At 40.1% G+C, this 17,896-nt stretch overlaps 1 protein-coding gene across 2 annotated transcripts in view; it reads left to right on the top strand.

The window, feature by feature from the left end:
* Positions 1–17,896, top strand: part of RHBDF1 (rhomboid 5 homolog 1) — a 249,279-nt gene that overhangs the window by 116,548 nt on the left and 114,835 nt on the right. For both annotated transcript variants that reach the window (XM_073647918.1, XM_073647919.1), the window contains one exon: positions 7,471–7,601. In XM_073647918.1, the coding sequence (XP_073504019.1) occupies positions 7,471–7,601 (131 nt within the window). The remainder of the gene's footprint in view (positions 1–7,470; positions 7,602–17,896) is intronic.

The raw sequence follows: 17,896 nt of genomic DNA, 5'->3' as shown, positions 1-17,896 counted from the left end.
CTATGCATCTAGATAGGTGCCTTGGGGGTCTAGTTTCCAAAATGGGGTCACTTGTGGGGGGTTTCCACTGTTTAGGCACATCAGGGCTCTCCAAACGCAACATGGCGTCCGCTAATTATTCAAGCAAATTTTACAATCAAAAAGTCAAATGGCGCTCCTTCCCTTCCGAGCCCTGCCGTGCGCCCAAACAGTGGTTTTTCCCCACATATGGGGTATCTGCATGCCCAGGGGAAATTGCACAACAAGTTTTGGGGTCCATTTTTTCCTGTTACCCCTGCAAAAATAAAAAAATTGGGTCTAAAGTGACATTTTTGTGAAAAAAGTTAAATGTTCATTTTTTTCTTACACATTCCAAAAATTCCTGTGAAGCACCTGAAGGGTTAATAAAGTTCTTGAATGTGGTTTTGAGCACCTTGAGGGTTGCAGTTTTTAAAATGGTGTCACTTTTGGGTATTTTCTGTCATAAAGACGTCTCAAAGTGACTTCAAATGTGATGTGGTCCCTAAAAAAATGGTTTTGTAAATTTTGTTGGAAAAATGAGAAATCGCTGGTAAACTTTTAACCCTTATAGCTCCCTAACAAAAAAAAATGTTGGTTCCAAAATTGTGCTGATGTAAAGTAGACATGTGGGAAATGTTATTTATTAACTCTTTTGTGTGACATATCTCTCTGATTTAAGGGCATAAAAATTCAAATTTTGAAAATTGCAAAATTTTCAAAATTTTCGACAAATTTCCGTTTTTATCACAAATAAACGCAAGTGATATCGAAGAAATTTTACCACAATCATGAAGTACAATATGTCACGAAAAAAACAATCTCAGAATCAGGGGGATCCGTTGAAGCATTCCAGAGTAATTACCTCATAAAGTGACTTGTAAAAATTGGCCTGGTCATTAACGTGCAAACCACCTTGGGTTGTAAAGGGGTTAATATCCCTTGACCTATCTTAATTATAATTAAATAAAAGTTATTAAGTTTTAACATCCCTTAATCTGGGATCTATTTTCTCCTTGGAGCAATTTGGTGTTTTCAGTCAATAAACGGGCTCATCAATCAACTACAGTGCAAAATCCATATGTACAAATTAATTATACAAGTATACAGTTATGGGCATACGTTTTGAGACTGACACAAATTTTGTTTTTCACAAAGTTTGCTGCTTCAGTGTTTTTAGATATTTTAATAAGATGTTTTTTATGGCTACTGAAGTACAATTACCAGCATGCCATACAATTTTCAACTTTATTGACAAATATAGCAAGTTTATGGAAAGACTCAATATTTACAGACTTATGGAAAGACTTTATTACATTCCTGTAATTCACCCTGGTAGCTGGATATCAGCTTCTGAGCCAAATCCTGACTGATGACAACGCATTCTGTCTAATGAGTGCTTGGAGTTTATCACAATTTCTCTGTTTTTGTTTGTCCACTCACTTTTTGAGGATTGACCACAGCTCCTCAATGGGATTGAGACCTGGAATGTTTACTGGCCATGGACCCAAAATTTCAATATTTTGTTCCCCGAACCACTTAGTTTTCACTTTAACCTTGTTATATGGCTCTCCATCATGCTTGAAAAAGTTTTGTTCATCACCAAATTGCTCCCGGATCTTTGTGAAAAGTTGCTCTTGGAGGATTTTTAGATCCCAGTCTTTATTCATGGCAGTGTTCTTAGGCAAAAGTGTGAGTGAACCCACTCCCTTGGATGAAGAGCAATCCCCCACATGAGTGGTCTCAGGATGCTTTACTATTGGCATGACACACGACTCAAGGTAGTTCTGACCTTTTCTTCTTCATTCTTCCAGATGTCCCAAACAGTCTGAAGGGGACTTTATCAGAGAAAATATGTTCACTCTAGTCCTCTTCAGTCCAATCCCAGCAGAAAGTCAGTTTGTTCTTTGTTTTACTTGGAGAGAAGTGGCTTCTTTGCGGTCCTTTTTGACACCAGCCTAAACTACAAAAGCCTTTGACCCACTGTGTGTGCAGATGTACTCCTATCTGACTGCTGTCATTCCTGAGCAAGCTCTGAACAGGTATTGAACTGATAATGTAGATAAATCCTCTTTAGGAGATGTTCCTACCACTTGCTGGACTTTCTTGGGCATCCTGACGCCTTGTTCACAGTCATTGAACCTCTCTCTGTCTTTGAAATTCTTAATGATAGATTTAGGTGCAATCTTACAAGCAGCAATGTCCTTGCCTGTTAAGCCCTTTGGATGAAAAGCCATGATGATTGCACATGTTTCCTTGGAGGTAACCATGGTTACCAGAAGAAGACATTGATTTCAAGTACCAGCCCCCTTTTAAATCAACTTGTCTGTTTTTATAATTCAATCGGCATGACAGAATAATGTCAGCTGCCTTGGCTTCGTTGTCATTTTCTCCTGAGTTGACAAGAAGATCACTAAAACGATGTAACCAGGTCATTTTGCAGCAGGGCTGATATTCAGTTTACATGGGTTTTTTTGTGATTAAGTTAATTTTCATGGCTAGGTATGACTTTGCAATGTTTTCTAATATATTTGATCATATTTTACAACTATTTACAGTTAATTATACAAACAGTGCAGCTGTCAAGTTGTGCAAAAGGTAATAAAAGTAAGAATAATAATAGAAAACAAAAAATAATAGTATTGAAAGGACACCCCTAAAATAAGCATGTGAATATAAAGTGGCTAAAAATACCTAATAAATCAGAAAACCTACAAATAATGGTATATAGCCAAATAAAGGGTATAAATATCTATTTATTAACACATAGCTGGAGACAAGTTAAAAAAACTGCTGACGTGACTTCACCGCTGCAACCAAAATAGAGAGTGGGGGAGGGTGAGTATTATCGTCTTTGTTATTTTACACTACAGGATTCGTTTGGGGTCCACTTTTTTAAAAGTGGAAAACCCCTTTAAGCTGTGTGCTCAGGATGACTTCTCTTGCCAGCAGTAATGACTGAGGAGCAAGGCTTAGGTTGTATCAGAACACCCAGGGAGCAGGCCGGGCCCAGTTTAGACAAGCACGAGTCTATTTTGATGCTTGCCCCCATCTAAACAATACATTCCACCAGAAAGGTTTTCAGTAAACACCTGTATTACCTTAGCACTTGTGTTTGTACAGGCATACAGATCAATAATTCCCCTTTAATGTGTGCTATGTATAATGAGAATACTTGATGTACATCATTGCCAAAGATATTTTTGCTTAATAGAAAGTAAATAAAACACAGGTCATGATCTCACTGAATCCATAATGAAATGTAACTACAAAATAAAGTCATATATATAAAACATTGTATAGGAAAATAGTGGTCAGAGTCCTACCACTGTCAGTGTTTAATGTTATGTAGCAATTTTCACAGTAAACTTATGCTTGTTAGGCTATGTTCACACATCATGTTTTTTTATGGGTTCATTTTCTGCAGCAAAACCTGATCTCTTGCCAGGAGGATTGTCAGGATTTTTGTTGCTATTTTCTTGCTTTTTTTTGGTGCTTTTTTCAGAGTTTCTTTCACTGTCCTTTTGTCTTTGTTATGCATGTACATAAAGTTTAGTGAAAAAAAAATTTCATTCTGGTTTATGCACAAAAAATGCTGAAAGCTTGACACCTGCGTTTTTGGTGCGTTTTTTTTCCCCATCCATTACTTCCAATGGGTGAAAAAACGCTGAAAGAAGTGACATGCTCTATCTTTCAAAAAACCATGCAAAGCACAAAATCCTGAACAAAAAAACCCCATGATGTTTAAATGAGATTTCTGGAGTCTCATAGACTTTGCTAGTACTGCAAAACGCAGTTGAAAATTTGCATAAAAAGATGCATCAAAAAACGCTGAAAAAACCATGATGTGTGAACATAGCCCAAGTACGCTGCCATGATTCAGCAATCTGCAGTCACATAGAGTGACTGCAGATTTTTTTTTTACCAAGCCTAGACAACCCTTTCAAAGCAATACCAAAGTTGGATACTTTTTTTGTGAAAAAGAAAAATTTGGTTTGTGTCACCATTTTTTGAGAGCTGTGACTTTTTTCTTTTTTTCAGTCAGTGGAGTTGTGTGAGGGCTTGTTTTTTTGTAGAGTGAGCTATTTTGATTGCTACCATTGTGGAGTACTTATGATGTCTTGATTACTTTTTATAGCATTTTTTTGAGGAGGCGCCGTGACTGAAAAATGTCAATACAGGCTTTATAATTTTTTTCGTTTATGCTATTTACCATATTTGTTGGTTAATTTTATATTTACATAGTTTTGATTTTTACAGGTGTGGAAATGCCTATTTTTCTCCATATTTATGAATAAATAGAAGGGAAATGATATAAGGGAGCTGATTCAAACATTGATTTTTTTCATATTTTTTAAACCATTTTTAAATATTAATTTTAACTTTATTTTTTAGTCCCTGTAGGGTACTTGAACCCATTTGTACTATATATTGCAATAGTATGTATAGTAGAAATAACAATCTCTTATGAATCTTAGCCCATAGCAGGACTTCATGGGAGTACAAAGATGGCAATGGTGGGGGCCTTCAGTGGGCCACATGCTGACATGGCAACCCATTAGCATCCCTCAATCAAAGCTAGCCAATAGACCTCAGCATTTAAGTGATTAGCAGCAACCTGAGATAGCTTCACTCGCTGCTGTTAATGGCAGGTACCAGCTGTATAACACAGCCAGCACCCACCATAAACTTCGAAGCCTCCTCCATACACTCTGTGTGCTCATATGGTCGCAAAGAGGTTAATGAAGATCATGGCAACATCAGTATCCAAAGTCTTTTAATACTAAATATGAGTAGACTACTCATTTTTTTATTTTAAAGGGAATCGGTCAGCAGGTTTTGCTGTTTAACCTGAGGAGCATAATATAGGGCAAGAGAGCCTGATTCCAGGGACATGTCACTTGCTAGGTTGCGTGTTATAGTTTCAGTATTAAATTTAGATTCATACTGATTGTCTGTCACACATCGTGTGACATTTTATTATCTGTAAATAATTTCCACTAGCCAATAATTTTTTGGTTGTAAAGGGTGTATTACAAAGAGGCTGACAATGCTCTGTATTTGTTGGTTCCTTGTCTTGTTAGATGACAGTAATCTATAAGGATTTCCCCTTCACACAGAATCTTCATTATTAGCAAGAAGATAGAGGATTGGACCAGTGGTTATGGTAAATGAGTGAAAGGGGGAACAAACGTGAAAGCCTCCTCTCCTGTGTATCTAAATCATAATTGGATACTCAGTTTGACCTTTGCCTTGCCCACCAACTCCCCTGATTTCCTTCTCCAACGTGTATGCTACTGATAATTTTTCTATTTTAGAGTGTATTAGACGAAAAGGAAAGCTTTTAGAAAGCCTGCTGAATTATATTTTAGAAGTAAGCAGCGTTTATAAAAGCCAAATTATGCCCCCCTTTCTTCAGTCGCGGGTAACACTCAATGCCTCGCTGTAGCACCACAGACAAAGAGAGGAAATAGGTGCTCAAAAACAAATTCTGATATTGAAAATGGAGTGCCCGAGTCACCAGCTTTCCATTTAGGTGTGTGCATTATGTTTTCCATTGTAGAGCGGGCACCACTTACACAATATTGTCCTAAAAAATACATTAGTTAGGAAAAAACAACTATTAATGGACTTTTGTGCAGAGCATAATATAGTTACAGAATTACACTTTGTTTTTCTGTACCAAAATAGTGTGGGGTAAAGGTCTTCAACAAATATCAGGGCAATGCCAGATCATGGGGACAGCACATGGTTACTGTCATAATGGTTATCACAATGTATTATAATATTATTATTATTAATATATGGTATGATGGTCATAATGGCAATCACCATTAGAGGAAGAATGGCTGACCCCTTTATCAGCTTAGAAGGCTACTGACTGATTGTAACATTGTGGATGGTTCCTTTTTTATGTGTTAATGTTGTCTATTGCTCAGAACGAACCATGCTTGTTATTCAGTTTCACTAAGTGGTTATTGTGAATGATGTTGTTGACCACTGGTTGTAAGTTATTTACAGAGATGGTAATTGATGTTTTTTGTAGAATGCACAAGAGTTCTTTCTTTTGATAAACTCCAGGTTGGCATTTTAGAGTATGGCTTTGCTGTCACATTCATATTGATTTTATGGATAAAGTAACAGTAAGAAGACCAACTGCTTGAGGGCTGTTACATTTTCATTACTATTTTCCCTACCTCCAATGTTTTATCTGCGGCTTCACTTCTGCTATGGAATACAACAATAAATTGTTAAAGAGATTGTCAAGGATTTTTTGAGAAAAAAATGGCTGCATAGCAGGTGATAAGACGAAGTAGATCAGTAACTTGTATATTTTTGTGGTCACCTGGTAAATCTCCCAGTGCTCCAGCTCCGCTGCTCCATTCCCACTGTCCTATTATTTGTCCTTCAGGGATGATTTGTTTGACTACCCACTAGTGATGAGCGAGCATGCTCGTTACTCAAGATTTACGAGCGTGCTCGGGTGTTTTTCGAGTATCTTCAGCGTGCTCGGGTGTTATGTTTGAGTCACATAATGTTTGTTTCTTAGTCATTCCTCACGTGTATTAAAGCTGTCAAACCGTCGCAAATCATGCACAGGGAGTGTCTAAAACATAACGCCTGAGCATGCTGAAGATACTCAGCGAGCACCCGAGCTCGCCTAAAGGGTTAACAGAACATACTCGCTCAACTAGTAGAGCTGGTGCGAATTTATTCATTGTAGCAGCGTGACATATCTGCGATGTCACACCAGGCCGGCTAATCAAAAGATGAGTCGTGGACGCCATCAGGTAAGAGGCACTACTCCATCTCCCGTTTCCCATTTTAGCAATCACAGACTTCTTGTCATGGCTGATGGAATGGGACTTGCAAATTTTTTCGTACCAACTCTAGACGAAGGATGATGGCATCCGTCACCTGTGTTCGGAGTATGCATGTCCGATGGAAGGCTTGAATGTAATGTATATGGAGCCTAAATTATGTTATATATTATTTGTTATTCTACCACATCTCTTACTATTCAGATATATTTTTTTAATCTTGGACTCCCCTTTAAAGCATACGTTGCTGTTAGTGTGTCAGTGCCTGTGTCAGCCTTTCCTGACTATGCCATTTGATATAAGAAAGATTTAGTGATGGAGATACATTTACATAACTTCCAGTCATATACAGTTATTGTCTTGAGGGTTTTATGACCAGAGCTGTTTTCTCTCTCCATACAGATTTATATTAGTCTTTGTTATAAGTCATGTGGGAGGTTTGGATGGGGGTGATTGGCTTTACCTTACAAGGAGTCAATAATTGATTTGGAAATAAAATGATTCTGTATCTACACTAGGTAAAAAGTGAATTGAATGCTGGCAATATATTGTGATACATATGAAGTATTGTGATATCATTTGCTGTGTACAATATGTCATAAAGATCAGCATATTCAGCCTTAGTTAACATTAAATATATTTTTCCTTCCAGCCCATAAAGCGTCAGACATTTTTAAGAAGTGTGAGTATGCCAGTTGAGAATACGAGAATCCCCTCACCTCCTAATGACCCAAAGCGGCCAATTTTACAACGACAGACCTCAATCACCCAGACCATAAAAAGGTAAGAGTGGGCTGATAATACTTGATTTATAAAGTCCACTGCGATATTCCAAGATAATATTGCTAAATATATTCTGTTTTATTTAAACAGCTAGTAAACTACCCGCGGCTTTGCTCCCGGAAAATGATATGGTAAATTGTTGGATACACTTGCTAAGGTTACACTTTCAGTTTCACCCTGGAGTTGACATCTTCAGTGTTTAAATTAGTTTTTTCTACTCTTCTATTTTGTTACTTTGGCGTTAACAGTTGTGTTATTTGTACAAATTTGTCATAACACTGAGGCGAACAACATGTACTTCTTATATATAAAGCAGAAAATGTGTGACTGCCTCACAGTCAGACTGCTCTAGTTGTCCATTGCAACCAATCAGAGCTCAGCTTTCACTTTACCTCACCGGTTTCAATGCTGAAAGCTGCACTCTGGTTGCTACAGGCAACCAGAACGATCTTACTGTGAGACAGTTCTCATAAATGAGGTCCCAGTGACTTCTACAACAGGCTATAATTACAGACTTTAGAGCGAATCATCAGGTTTCCCCACCTTAGTGACTATATTGTTGCTGCCCCTTTAAGAGCGACTCTTTGTGCGCTATCGCTTTAATTCTTTAAGACCCTTTGTGCAAAAACTGTGTTTTTGCATTCAACACACAGACACTTATTTTCTCCTTTATTTCTATGGAGCCTAAATTCGGGGGGGCCAAATCTCATGAAGAGGGCGAGTGGTTTTGAGTTTTAATGTTCTCAGTATATGTAGTCTGGCGTTAAAGACAAGCTGTGCAAAAATTCACTCAAATATGGTGAAAAATGTGTTTTTTTATTCAGTGGGCTGCCACACACAGATTTTCTGCTTTATCTACAGTACAGACCAAAAGTTTGGACACACCTTCTCATTTAAAGATTTTTCTGTATTTTCAGGACTATGAAAATTGTACATTCACACTGAAGGCATCAAAACTATGAATTAACACATGTGGAATTATATACTTAACAAAAAAGTGTGAAACAACTGAAAATATGTCTTATATTCTAGGTTCTTCAAAGTAGCCACCTTTTGCTTTGATGACTACTTTGCACACTCTTGGCATTCTCTTGATGAGCTTCAAGAGGTAGTCACCGGAAATGGTTTTCACTTCACAGGTGTGCCCTGTCAGGTTTAATAAGTGGGATTTCTTGCCTTATAAATGGGGTTGGGACCATCAGTTGTGTTGTGCAGAAGTCAGGTGGATACACAGCTGATAGTCCTACTGAATAGACTGTTAGCTGCTTTTTTTCTTGCCATAATACAAATTCTAAGTAAAGAAAAACGAGTGGCCATCATTACTTTAAGAAATGAAGGTCAGTCAGTCTGAAAAATTGGGCAAACTTTGAAAGTGTCCCCAAGTGCAGTTGCAAAAACCATCAAGCGTTACAAAGAAACTGGCTCACATGAGGACCGCCCCAGGAAAGGAAGACCAAGAGTCACCTCTGCTTCTGAGGATAAGTTTATCCGAGTCACCAGCCTCAGAAATCGCAAGTTAACAGCAGCTCAGATTAGAGACCAGGTCAATGCCACACAGAGTTCTAGCAGCAGACACATCTCTTCAACAACTGTTAAGAGGAGACTTTGTGCAGCAGGCCTTCATGGTAAAATAGCTGCTAGGAAACCACTGCTAAGGAAAGGCAACAAGCGGAAGAGACTTGTTTGGGCTAAAGAACACAAGGAATGGACATTAGACCAGTGGAAATCTGTGCTTTGGTCTGATGAGTCCAAATTTGAGATCTTTGGTTCCAACCACCGTGTCTTTGTGCTACGCAGAAAAGGTGAACGGATGGACTCTACATGCCTGGTTCCCACCGTGAAGCATGGAGGAGGAGGTGTGATGATGTGGGGGTGCTTTGCTGGTGACACTGTTGGGGATTTTTTCTAAATTGAAGGCATACTGAACCAGCATGGCTACCACAGCATCTTGCAGCAGCATGCTATTCCATCTGGTCTGCGTTTAGTTGGACCATCATTTATTTTTCAACAGGACAATGACCCCAAACACACCTCCAGGCTGTGTAAGAGCTATTTGACCAAGAAGGAGAGTGATGGGGTGCTACGCCAGATGACCTGGCCTCCACAATCACCAGACCTGAACCCAATCGAGTTGGTTTGGGGTGAGCTGGACCGCAGAGTGAAGGCAAAAGGGCCAACGAGTGCTAAGCATCTCTGGGAACTCCTTCAAGATTGTTGGAAGACCATTTCGGGTGACTACCTCTTGAAGCTCATCAAGAGAATGGCAAGAATGTGCAAAGCAGTCATCAAAGCAAAAGGTGGCTACTTTAAAGAACCTAGAATATAAGACATATTTTCAGTTGTTTCACACTTTTTTGTTAAGTATATAATTCCACATGTGTTAATTCATAGTTTTGATGCCTTCAGTGTGAATGTACAATTTTTATAGTCATGAAAATACAGAAAAATCTTTAAATGAGAAGGTGTGTCCAAACTTTTGGTCTGTACTGTGTATAGATTAGAAATATATATTTGATGAACACTTAGGTTAGATCAATTGTAAAAAATCTATATACCATGGCAACCTGCAGGGCACCGAACATGACGTTTTGTGTATATAGCTCCTATACAGACGTATATACACTGCTCAAATAAATAAAGGGAACACTTAAACAACAGAATATAACTCCATGTAAATCAAACTTCTTTGAAATCCAACTGTCCACTTAGGAAGCAACACTGATTGACAATCAATTTCACATGCTGTTGTGCAAATGGAATAGACAATAGATGGAAATTATTGGCAATTATCAAGACACCCTCAATAAAGGAGTGGTTCTGCAGGTGGGGACCACAGACCACATCTCAGTACCAATGCTTTCTGGCTGATGTTTTGTTCACTTTTGAATGTTGTTTGTGCTTTCACACTCGTGGTAGCATGAGACGGACTCTACAACCCACAGAAGTTGCTCAGGTAGTGCAGCTTATCTAGAATGGCACATCAATGCGAGCTGTGGCAAGAAGGTTTGCTGTGTCTGTCAGTGTAGTGTCCAGAGGCTGGAGGCGCTAACAGGAGACAGGCCAGTACACCAGGAGACGTGGAGGGGGCCGTAGGAGGGCAACAACCCAGCAGCAGGACCGCTACCTCCGCCTTTGTGCAAGGAGGAGCAGGAGGAGCACTGCCAGAGCCCTGCAAAATGACCTCCAGCAGGCCACAAATGTGCATGTGTCTGCACAAACGGTTACAAACCGACTCCATGAGGGTGGTATGAGGGCCCGATGTCCACAGATGGGGGTTGTGGTCACAGCCCAACACCGTGCAGGACGCTTGGCATTTGCCACAGAACACCAGGATTGGCAAAGTCGCCACTGGCGCCCTGTGCTCTTCACAGATGAAAGCAGGTTCACACTGAGCACATGTGACAGACGTGACAGAGTCTGGAGACGCCGTGGAGAACGATCTGCTGCCTGCAACATCCTTCAGCATGACCGGTTTGGCAGTGGGTCAGTAATGGTGTGGGGTGGCATTTCTTTGGAGGGCTACACAGCCCTCCATGTGCTCGCCAGAAGTAGCCTGACTGCCATTAGGTACCGAGATGAGCTCCTCAGACCCCTTGTGAGACCATATGCTGGTGCGGTTGGCCCTGGGTTCCTCCTAATGCAGGACAATGTCAGACCTCATGTGGCTGGAGTGTGTCAGCCGTTCCTGCAAGATGAAGGCATTGAAGCTATGGACTGGCTCTCCCGTTCCCCAGACCTGAATCCTCTTGAGCACATCTGGGACATCATGTGTCGCTCCATCCACCAACGTCACGTTGCACCACACTGTCCAGGAATTGGCGGATGCTTTAGTCTAGGTCTGGGAGGAGATCCCACAGGAGACCATCCGCAACCTCATCAGGAGCATGCCCAGGTGTTGTAGGGAGGTCATACAGGCATGTGGAGGCCACACACAATACTGAGCCTCATTTTGACTTGTTTTAAGGACATTGCATCAAAGTTGGATCAGCCTGTAGTGTGTTTTTCCACTTTAATTTTGGGGGTGACTCCAAATCCAGACCTCCATTGGTTAATAAATTTGATTTCCATTGATGATTTTTGTGTGATTTTGTTGTCAGCACATTCAACTTTATACAGAACAAAGTATTCAATGACAATATTTCATTCATTCAGATCTAGGATGTGTTATTTGAGTGTTCCCTTTATTTTTTTGAGCAGTGTATGTCATAGTACCAGATTCCTGTAAAGAGTGATCCCTACTTTATAGGGACAGATGACATTGGGTATGTCTGCAGATTCACACCTCATTGCTAGTATGTTACCATGAAAACATATGTCTGCGCAGGAGCTGTAGATACAGAACAGTTTCGGTGTGGACATTATGCAAGCTATATGGGGATTGTCCAGTCCTTTATAGATTGTTATATTCACAATGGGTATTCACTATGGGTAGACATCTACACGTCTTTAAGGACCCTTAATGTCCCCATACACAGATGGCTGGCGGCAGAACGATGCTTCAGCCGACTTTCCCATATTTAGGAGCTCTGATTCGGTCAAGAGCTGCTGTGTTCTCTGTGAGAAAGCTGCCAACTGACCGGTCAGCAGGTGAGCCATCTCCCGGAGAACAATACGTTTGGCAGTCCTCGATCGAACATGCACAATCCTCACTTCCCCCAACAATTAGTCTGGTGGCGTCCCCATACACATTAGAGTGTTCGCTGAACCCGTTGATATCGGTGGGTTCATCCTACATTAGTCTAATGTGTATGGGAGCCTTTAGCCCTATGAAGTGTGAGGGAAATGCACACAGCAGAGCCCAGAGTACTGCATGGAGGGCTGACTGTCTTTTAAGGGGGAGAATACATAGCATTTTTATCTTTTGTTGGATTTCTATAGCCCTAGGTATCTCTATGGGACTCCATTGCAGAATAATTCAAAACTGAGTGCAGTACGGCAATGTTCATGAGGCCTTATAGTTATAACTAAGTTAAAGGCTAAATACTGCCATCTATAAGGACCCCACATCCAGTTTATATGTCCCAGGTTTGATATCGGAGACAAATTGCGCTCCTTAATATATAACACCCAGTACCTTTTTGTTGTTCTTAAACATTAGTGGTAAAGGATTTACTGCGTGAACCATCATTATAAGTTAGCATTGTGGTATATTCACAAATATTTCTCTTGCATTTTTCCTGGAAGGAAGCATGTCACATTTGACAGAATCAGTACTATGCCAGTTAAGGGGCACCTGGCTCGCAGGAGACCTCTATATTATAGGAAACGTCAAACGCTCTCTACATTTTTTTGCAGGTAGTTTTTGATGTGCATGTAGAGTGCTCAGTTCTGCATGACTTTTGATTGAAGTTTTTTGTTGGAGGAAAATTTCAAACAGTACAAAGATATTCTGGTAGACCTAATGGCTAACATGGCTAATGAATATTTGACTTGGCGTGAATTAACTTTCTTGCATGTTTAGTGATTTCTAAAAAATGTTTCAATTAAAGATAGAAAACACACTTAGTCATTCAGGGGTAAGGAGAGAAAGTTTGCTAGAATAGAAAAAAATAATTACTGTTGTACAGATTGCAGATTTATATTCCTAATTGTATTATTAATTTTCTTTTATCAGTTAGACCCAAGGGCAGAGTTTCCGCTCAACCAATTAAACAGGCTTAAAGTTTCACCGTAATGAACAATATTATTTTAAGATTCATAAACAACATTAGTAAAAAAAATATATATTAAAGGGTTCTTCCCATGAGATAGGTGATAAATATACCATCACTGGGGGCTGATCAACCGGGGTCTGACACCCGGCACCCCTGCCGATCAGCTGTTATCGGTGGCGGCCATTGGCCGGAAGTACTTACTTGCGGAGCTGGCCGTCTGCTTCTAGTGGCCAAGACTTAGTACTGCACATCGGCCTCCTATCTAATCAATAAGAGGTGGATGTGTAGTACCCTGCGTCAGCCACTACAAGTAGACGGCTAGCTCTGCAAGTAAGTACTTCCGGCTGATGACCGCCACCGATAGCAGCTGATCCGCAGGGGTGCCAGATGTCGGACCCCGGCCAATCAGACATTGATGACCTATCCTAAGTAGTAAGAGTAGTGGACAACCTCTTTAGCAATTGCCCCAATGGCCATTTGTAAACATGCAACATAGCATAACGCGGTATACTAGCGTTATTGCATTATATTTCTAAAGAATTCTTTGTGGCCCATCAGTATTTAGGCAACTATTTAACACGTCAGGATACCGATTATATATTTTTAAATTTTCCCAGTCATTATTTGGAAAGGTGGGGGACCTCCTTTCCAGTGGGGAAGATACTGTGTGCATATTAGAGTTCATTAAACTTAAAACAAACGTTCCCACCAAAATGTTTATTCCATAATCCTTTCTATATGTGTAATGATGTGTAAGTGCATTAAAATACTTACTGATCGCCGTCTTCTCCAGTTTCCAGAGTTTTTCTGGTCCCACGTGACCGCTCCTCAGCTTTGCCGGCTCACACGAGGACCGTTATGAAGGTTGTAGCTACTGCCCTCAGTGTAAGCCTCAAAGTTACATTGAGAAAGTGACTTCTGGTTCTCACACAAATCTCTGTGTGATCCGGCAAGTCTGACTTGTGCTCACATGATCCAGAAGAGGACCGGACAGGAAACCGTGGAAGACGGCGATCGGTAAGTATTTTCAGGCAGCGGCACTGCATTATATTCATATGTAGAAGCGCTTATTGAATATAAATTTTGTTGGGAGTGCTTCTTTAATACATCATGTCAGTGATTTTCTTCCTTATTACATATTTGACACTCCTTTCATTCAACGTTTGGCTCCAGTGTTCTTTAGCTATAATAGGATTTGGATCATCCTTGTGATTTATCTATGAAATGCATTTAGTAATTATTCTTGAATACGTCTTCTCCTTATGCAGCATATTGTTTCATATTATTATCACATAATTGAGTTACTTCTCCACCCAAAGTAATTTTGTGATTTTTGTCATTCTTTCTCATGTCTCTATACTTTTGTTGGACAAAGTTTTTACCAGGTACACACAGTCTGATGATCTTTATTACTAGGGTTTAGCTATTAGCTCTTGAATATTTCATTTTACGTTGGTAAAGGCGATGTAAATACTTTTATGGCCAAAATTGACACAAGTATTCTAAGAGTGAAACCTTTTTTGGCTACCAAGAAGAATTATGTTTGCAATCTTTCAGCGCACAGAGGCTCCATCTTCAGGCAGGTTTACAAAATGAAGCAGGAGCCCCTGTGCTCTTAAAGCTTGCAAACATATAATTCTTCTGGTTAGCCAATAAAGGTATCACTCCTAGAATACTTTTGTAATTTTTGGGCATAAAAGTATTTACATAGATTTCTCTGGCAAATACGGTACCACAATATAATTTTTTATTGTACATCTTGTTGGTAAAGTGAAATCTTTAGTTGCAGAATATCAGCCCAAATTATCTTTTGATGTGTGAGAACATAGTACTGGTGAAGTCTGTCACTGCACATCAGCATGATTACCAAAATCAAAGGTCCATCTAGAGTGATCAAGCAACCATTTTATAAGCAAAGCAAAGTGGCATTAGTTTGTTTGCCAATATTTTGAAATATCAGATGATTATTTCATCAGATTTCTCCTTTAAAGGGAATCTGGTTTGGATAACCACATTTTGTTTGTCAAGTCTCCCTAGATCAGGGGTGGGGAACCCCTGATCGTGCTTGGCCCGATGACCGTGTTTGCCGGCTGCGAACCCTTTAATTGCTCCTCAGACTGCGAACACGCGCACAGCATTCAGTACAGAACACTGAGGTGCATGCATTGAAGATGCTGATGTACCTTGGAGTCAGTGCGCTCGACGCTCCGGTCCCACCAACGACGACGACAGCAGTGGCAGCCCCAGCCAGTCTTGAGATGTCTGTATGCCCCCGTCCCCTCCTGTGATGTATATATGCCCCAACCCATCCTGTGATGTATATATGCTCCCAGCCCGTCCTGTGATGTATATGCCCCCAGTCCGTCCTGTGATGTATATATGCCCATCAAGAAAATCACATTGTATAAATGAGATACATTTTTTTTTTTTTTAATTTTGCAGTGAGAAATAAGTATTTGATCCCTCTGGCAAACAACACTTAATACTTGGTGGCAAAACCATTGTTGGCAAGCACAGCAGTCAGACGTTTATTGTAGTTGATTATGAGGATTGTGCACATGTCAGGAGGAGCTTTGGTCCACTCCTCTTTGCAGATCATCTCTAAATCAAGATTTTGAGGCTGTCACTTGGCAACTCGGAGCTTCAACTCCCTCCATAAGGTTTCTATGGGATTAAGGTCTGGAGACTGACTAGGCCACTCCATGACCTTAATGTGCTTCTTTTTGAGCCATTCCCTTGTTGCCTTGGCTGTATGTTTTGGGTCATTGTCTTGCTGGAAGACCCAGCCACGACCCATTTTTAATGTCCTGGTGGAGGGAAGGAGGTTGTCACTCAGGATTTTATGGTACATGACTCCATCCATTCTCCCATTGATGCAGTGAAGTAGTCCTGTGCCCTTAGCAGAGAACCACCCCCAAAACATAATGTTTCCACCTCCATGCTTGACAGTGGGGACGGTGTTCTTTGGGTCTTAGGCAGCACTTCTCTTCCTCCAAACACGGCGAGTTGAGTTAATGCCAAAGAGCTCAATTTTTGTCTCATCTGACCACAGCACCTTCTCCCAATAACTCACAGAATCATCCAGGTGTTCATTGGTAAACTTCAGACGGGCCTGCACATGTGCCTTCTTGAGCAGGCGGACCTTGCGGGCACTGCAGGATTTTAAACCTTTAAAGTGTAATGTGTTATACCAATGGTTTTCTTGGTGACTGTGGTCCCAGCTGCCTTGAGATCATTAACAAGTTCCCCCCGTGTAGTTTTAGGCTGATCTCTCACCTTCCTCATGATCAAGGATACCCTACGAGGTGAGATTTTACATGGTGCCCCAGATCGATGTTGATAGACAGTCATTTTGTATTTCTTCCATTTTCTTACTATTGCACCAACAGTTGTCTCCTTCTCTCCCAGCGTCTTACTTATGGATTTGTAACCCATTCCAGCTTTGTGCAGGTCTATGATCTTGTCCCTGCCATACTTAGAAAGCTCTTTGGTCTTGCCCATGTTGTAGAGGTTAGAGTCTGACTGATTAATTGAGTCTGTGGACAGGAGTCTTTTATACAGGTGACTATGTAAGACAGGTGTCTTTAATGCAGGTAACGAGTGGATTAGGATTGTCTAACTTGTCTTTAGGAGCCAGAACTCATAATGGTTTGTAGGGGATCAAATACTTATTTTTCACTGTAAAATGCAAAAAAATGTATCTAATTTCTACACTGTGATTTTCTTGATTTTTTTTTAGATATTTTATCTCTCAAGTTAAATTTAACCTACCTTTAAAATTATAGACTGTTCATGTCTTTGTCAGTTGGCAAACTTACAAAAACAGCAAGGGATCAAATAATTATTTCCCCCACTGTATATATGCCCCCAGTGTCTCATGTGTTCAGTACTTACTGCTGTGAGAGCTTTTCAAAATTCATCACAAAGAGTTGACCCCAGACCAACGCAAACCTGGAAAAGCGGTTACGAGTAGTAACATCATCACTACCACCTAACATCACACGTCTCACCAAAGAGAAGCAGCTCCAGCCATCACATTAGGGGACAGTTTATTAATTGTTTGACCAAATATAGCAGAATATATTTCAAAGTGATAATATTTTACGGCCCATGAATGATGGTATAAAGAGCCAAACCAAATGGTCCAAAGCAGAAAAAATGGTTCCCCACCCCTGACCTAGATAATTTAAAGTAAAACTAAGTATAGAAATTACAGAAAGACTTTCCACTCAAAATTGTGAGAGATGATGAAGAGTTCTTCTATATGTGTCTTGGTAGATTATCATATTTAAACGTCTCATGTATTTCACATTGTACATATTTTTGGCTGTAAGGCAATTGGCTGCAGCAGGAGCCCTCACATACTGCTGTGTCTAGAATAGGAGATCAGGTACACTAAGCCCCACAATGAAGACAACCAGCTGTTAAACAATATATTAAGGATTCCGAGGAAATTATTAACTTTGTTCTTCTCAAGATTTCTCTAAAACTGCTTGTAATTTTCTTATTTTTTTAAGAGTATAGCTCTCCATAGAGGGAAGCTCCAGATGAAAGAGCATGTGATAGAAACTCATTGCAAAGTTGTTAGACTTCGTGCATTCTTAAGTGTTAAAAGATGTGAATGATATACATGGTATTTTA

The sequence above is a fragment of the Phyllobates terribilis genome, unplaced genomic scaffold (genome assembly GCF_046119375.1).
Source record: "Phyllobates terribilis strain yellow unplaced genomic scaffold, ASM4611937v1 Scaffold_9__5_contigs__length_417890890, whole genome shotgun sequence".
NCBI classification, from domain to species: domain Eukaryota; kingdom Metazoa; phylum Chordata; class Amphibia; order Anura; family Dendrobatidae; genus Phyllobates; species Phyllobates terribilis.
This window is presented reverse-complemented; position numbering and strand designations above follow the sequence as displayed.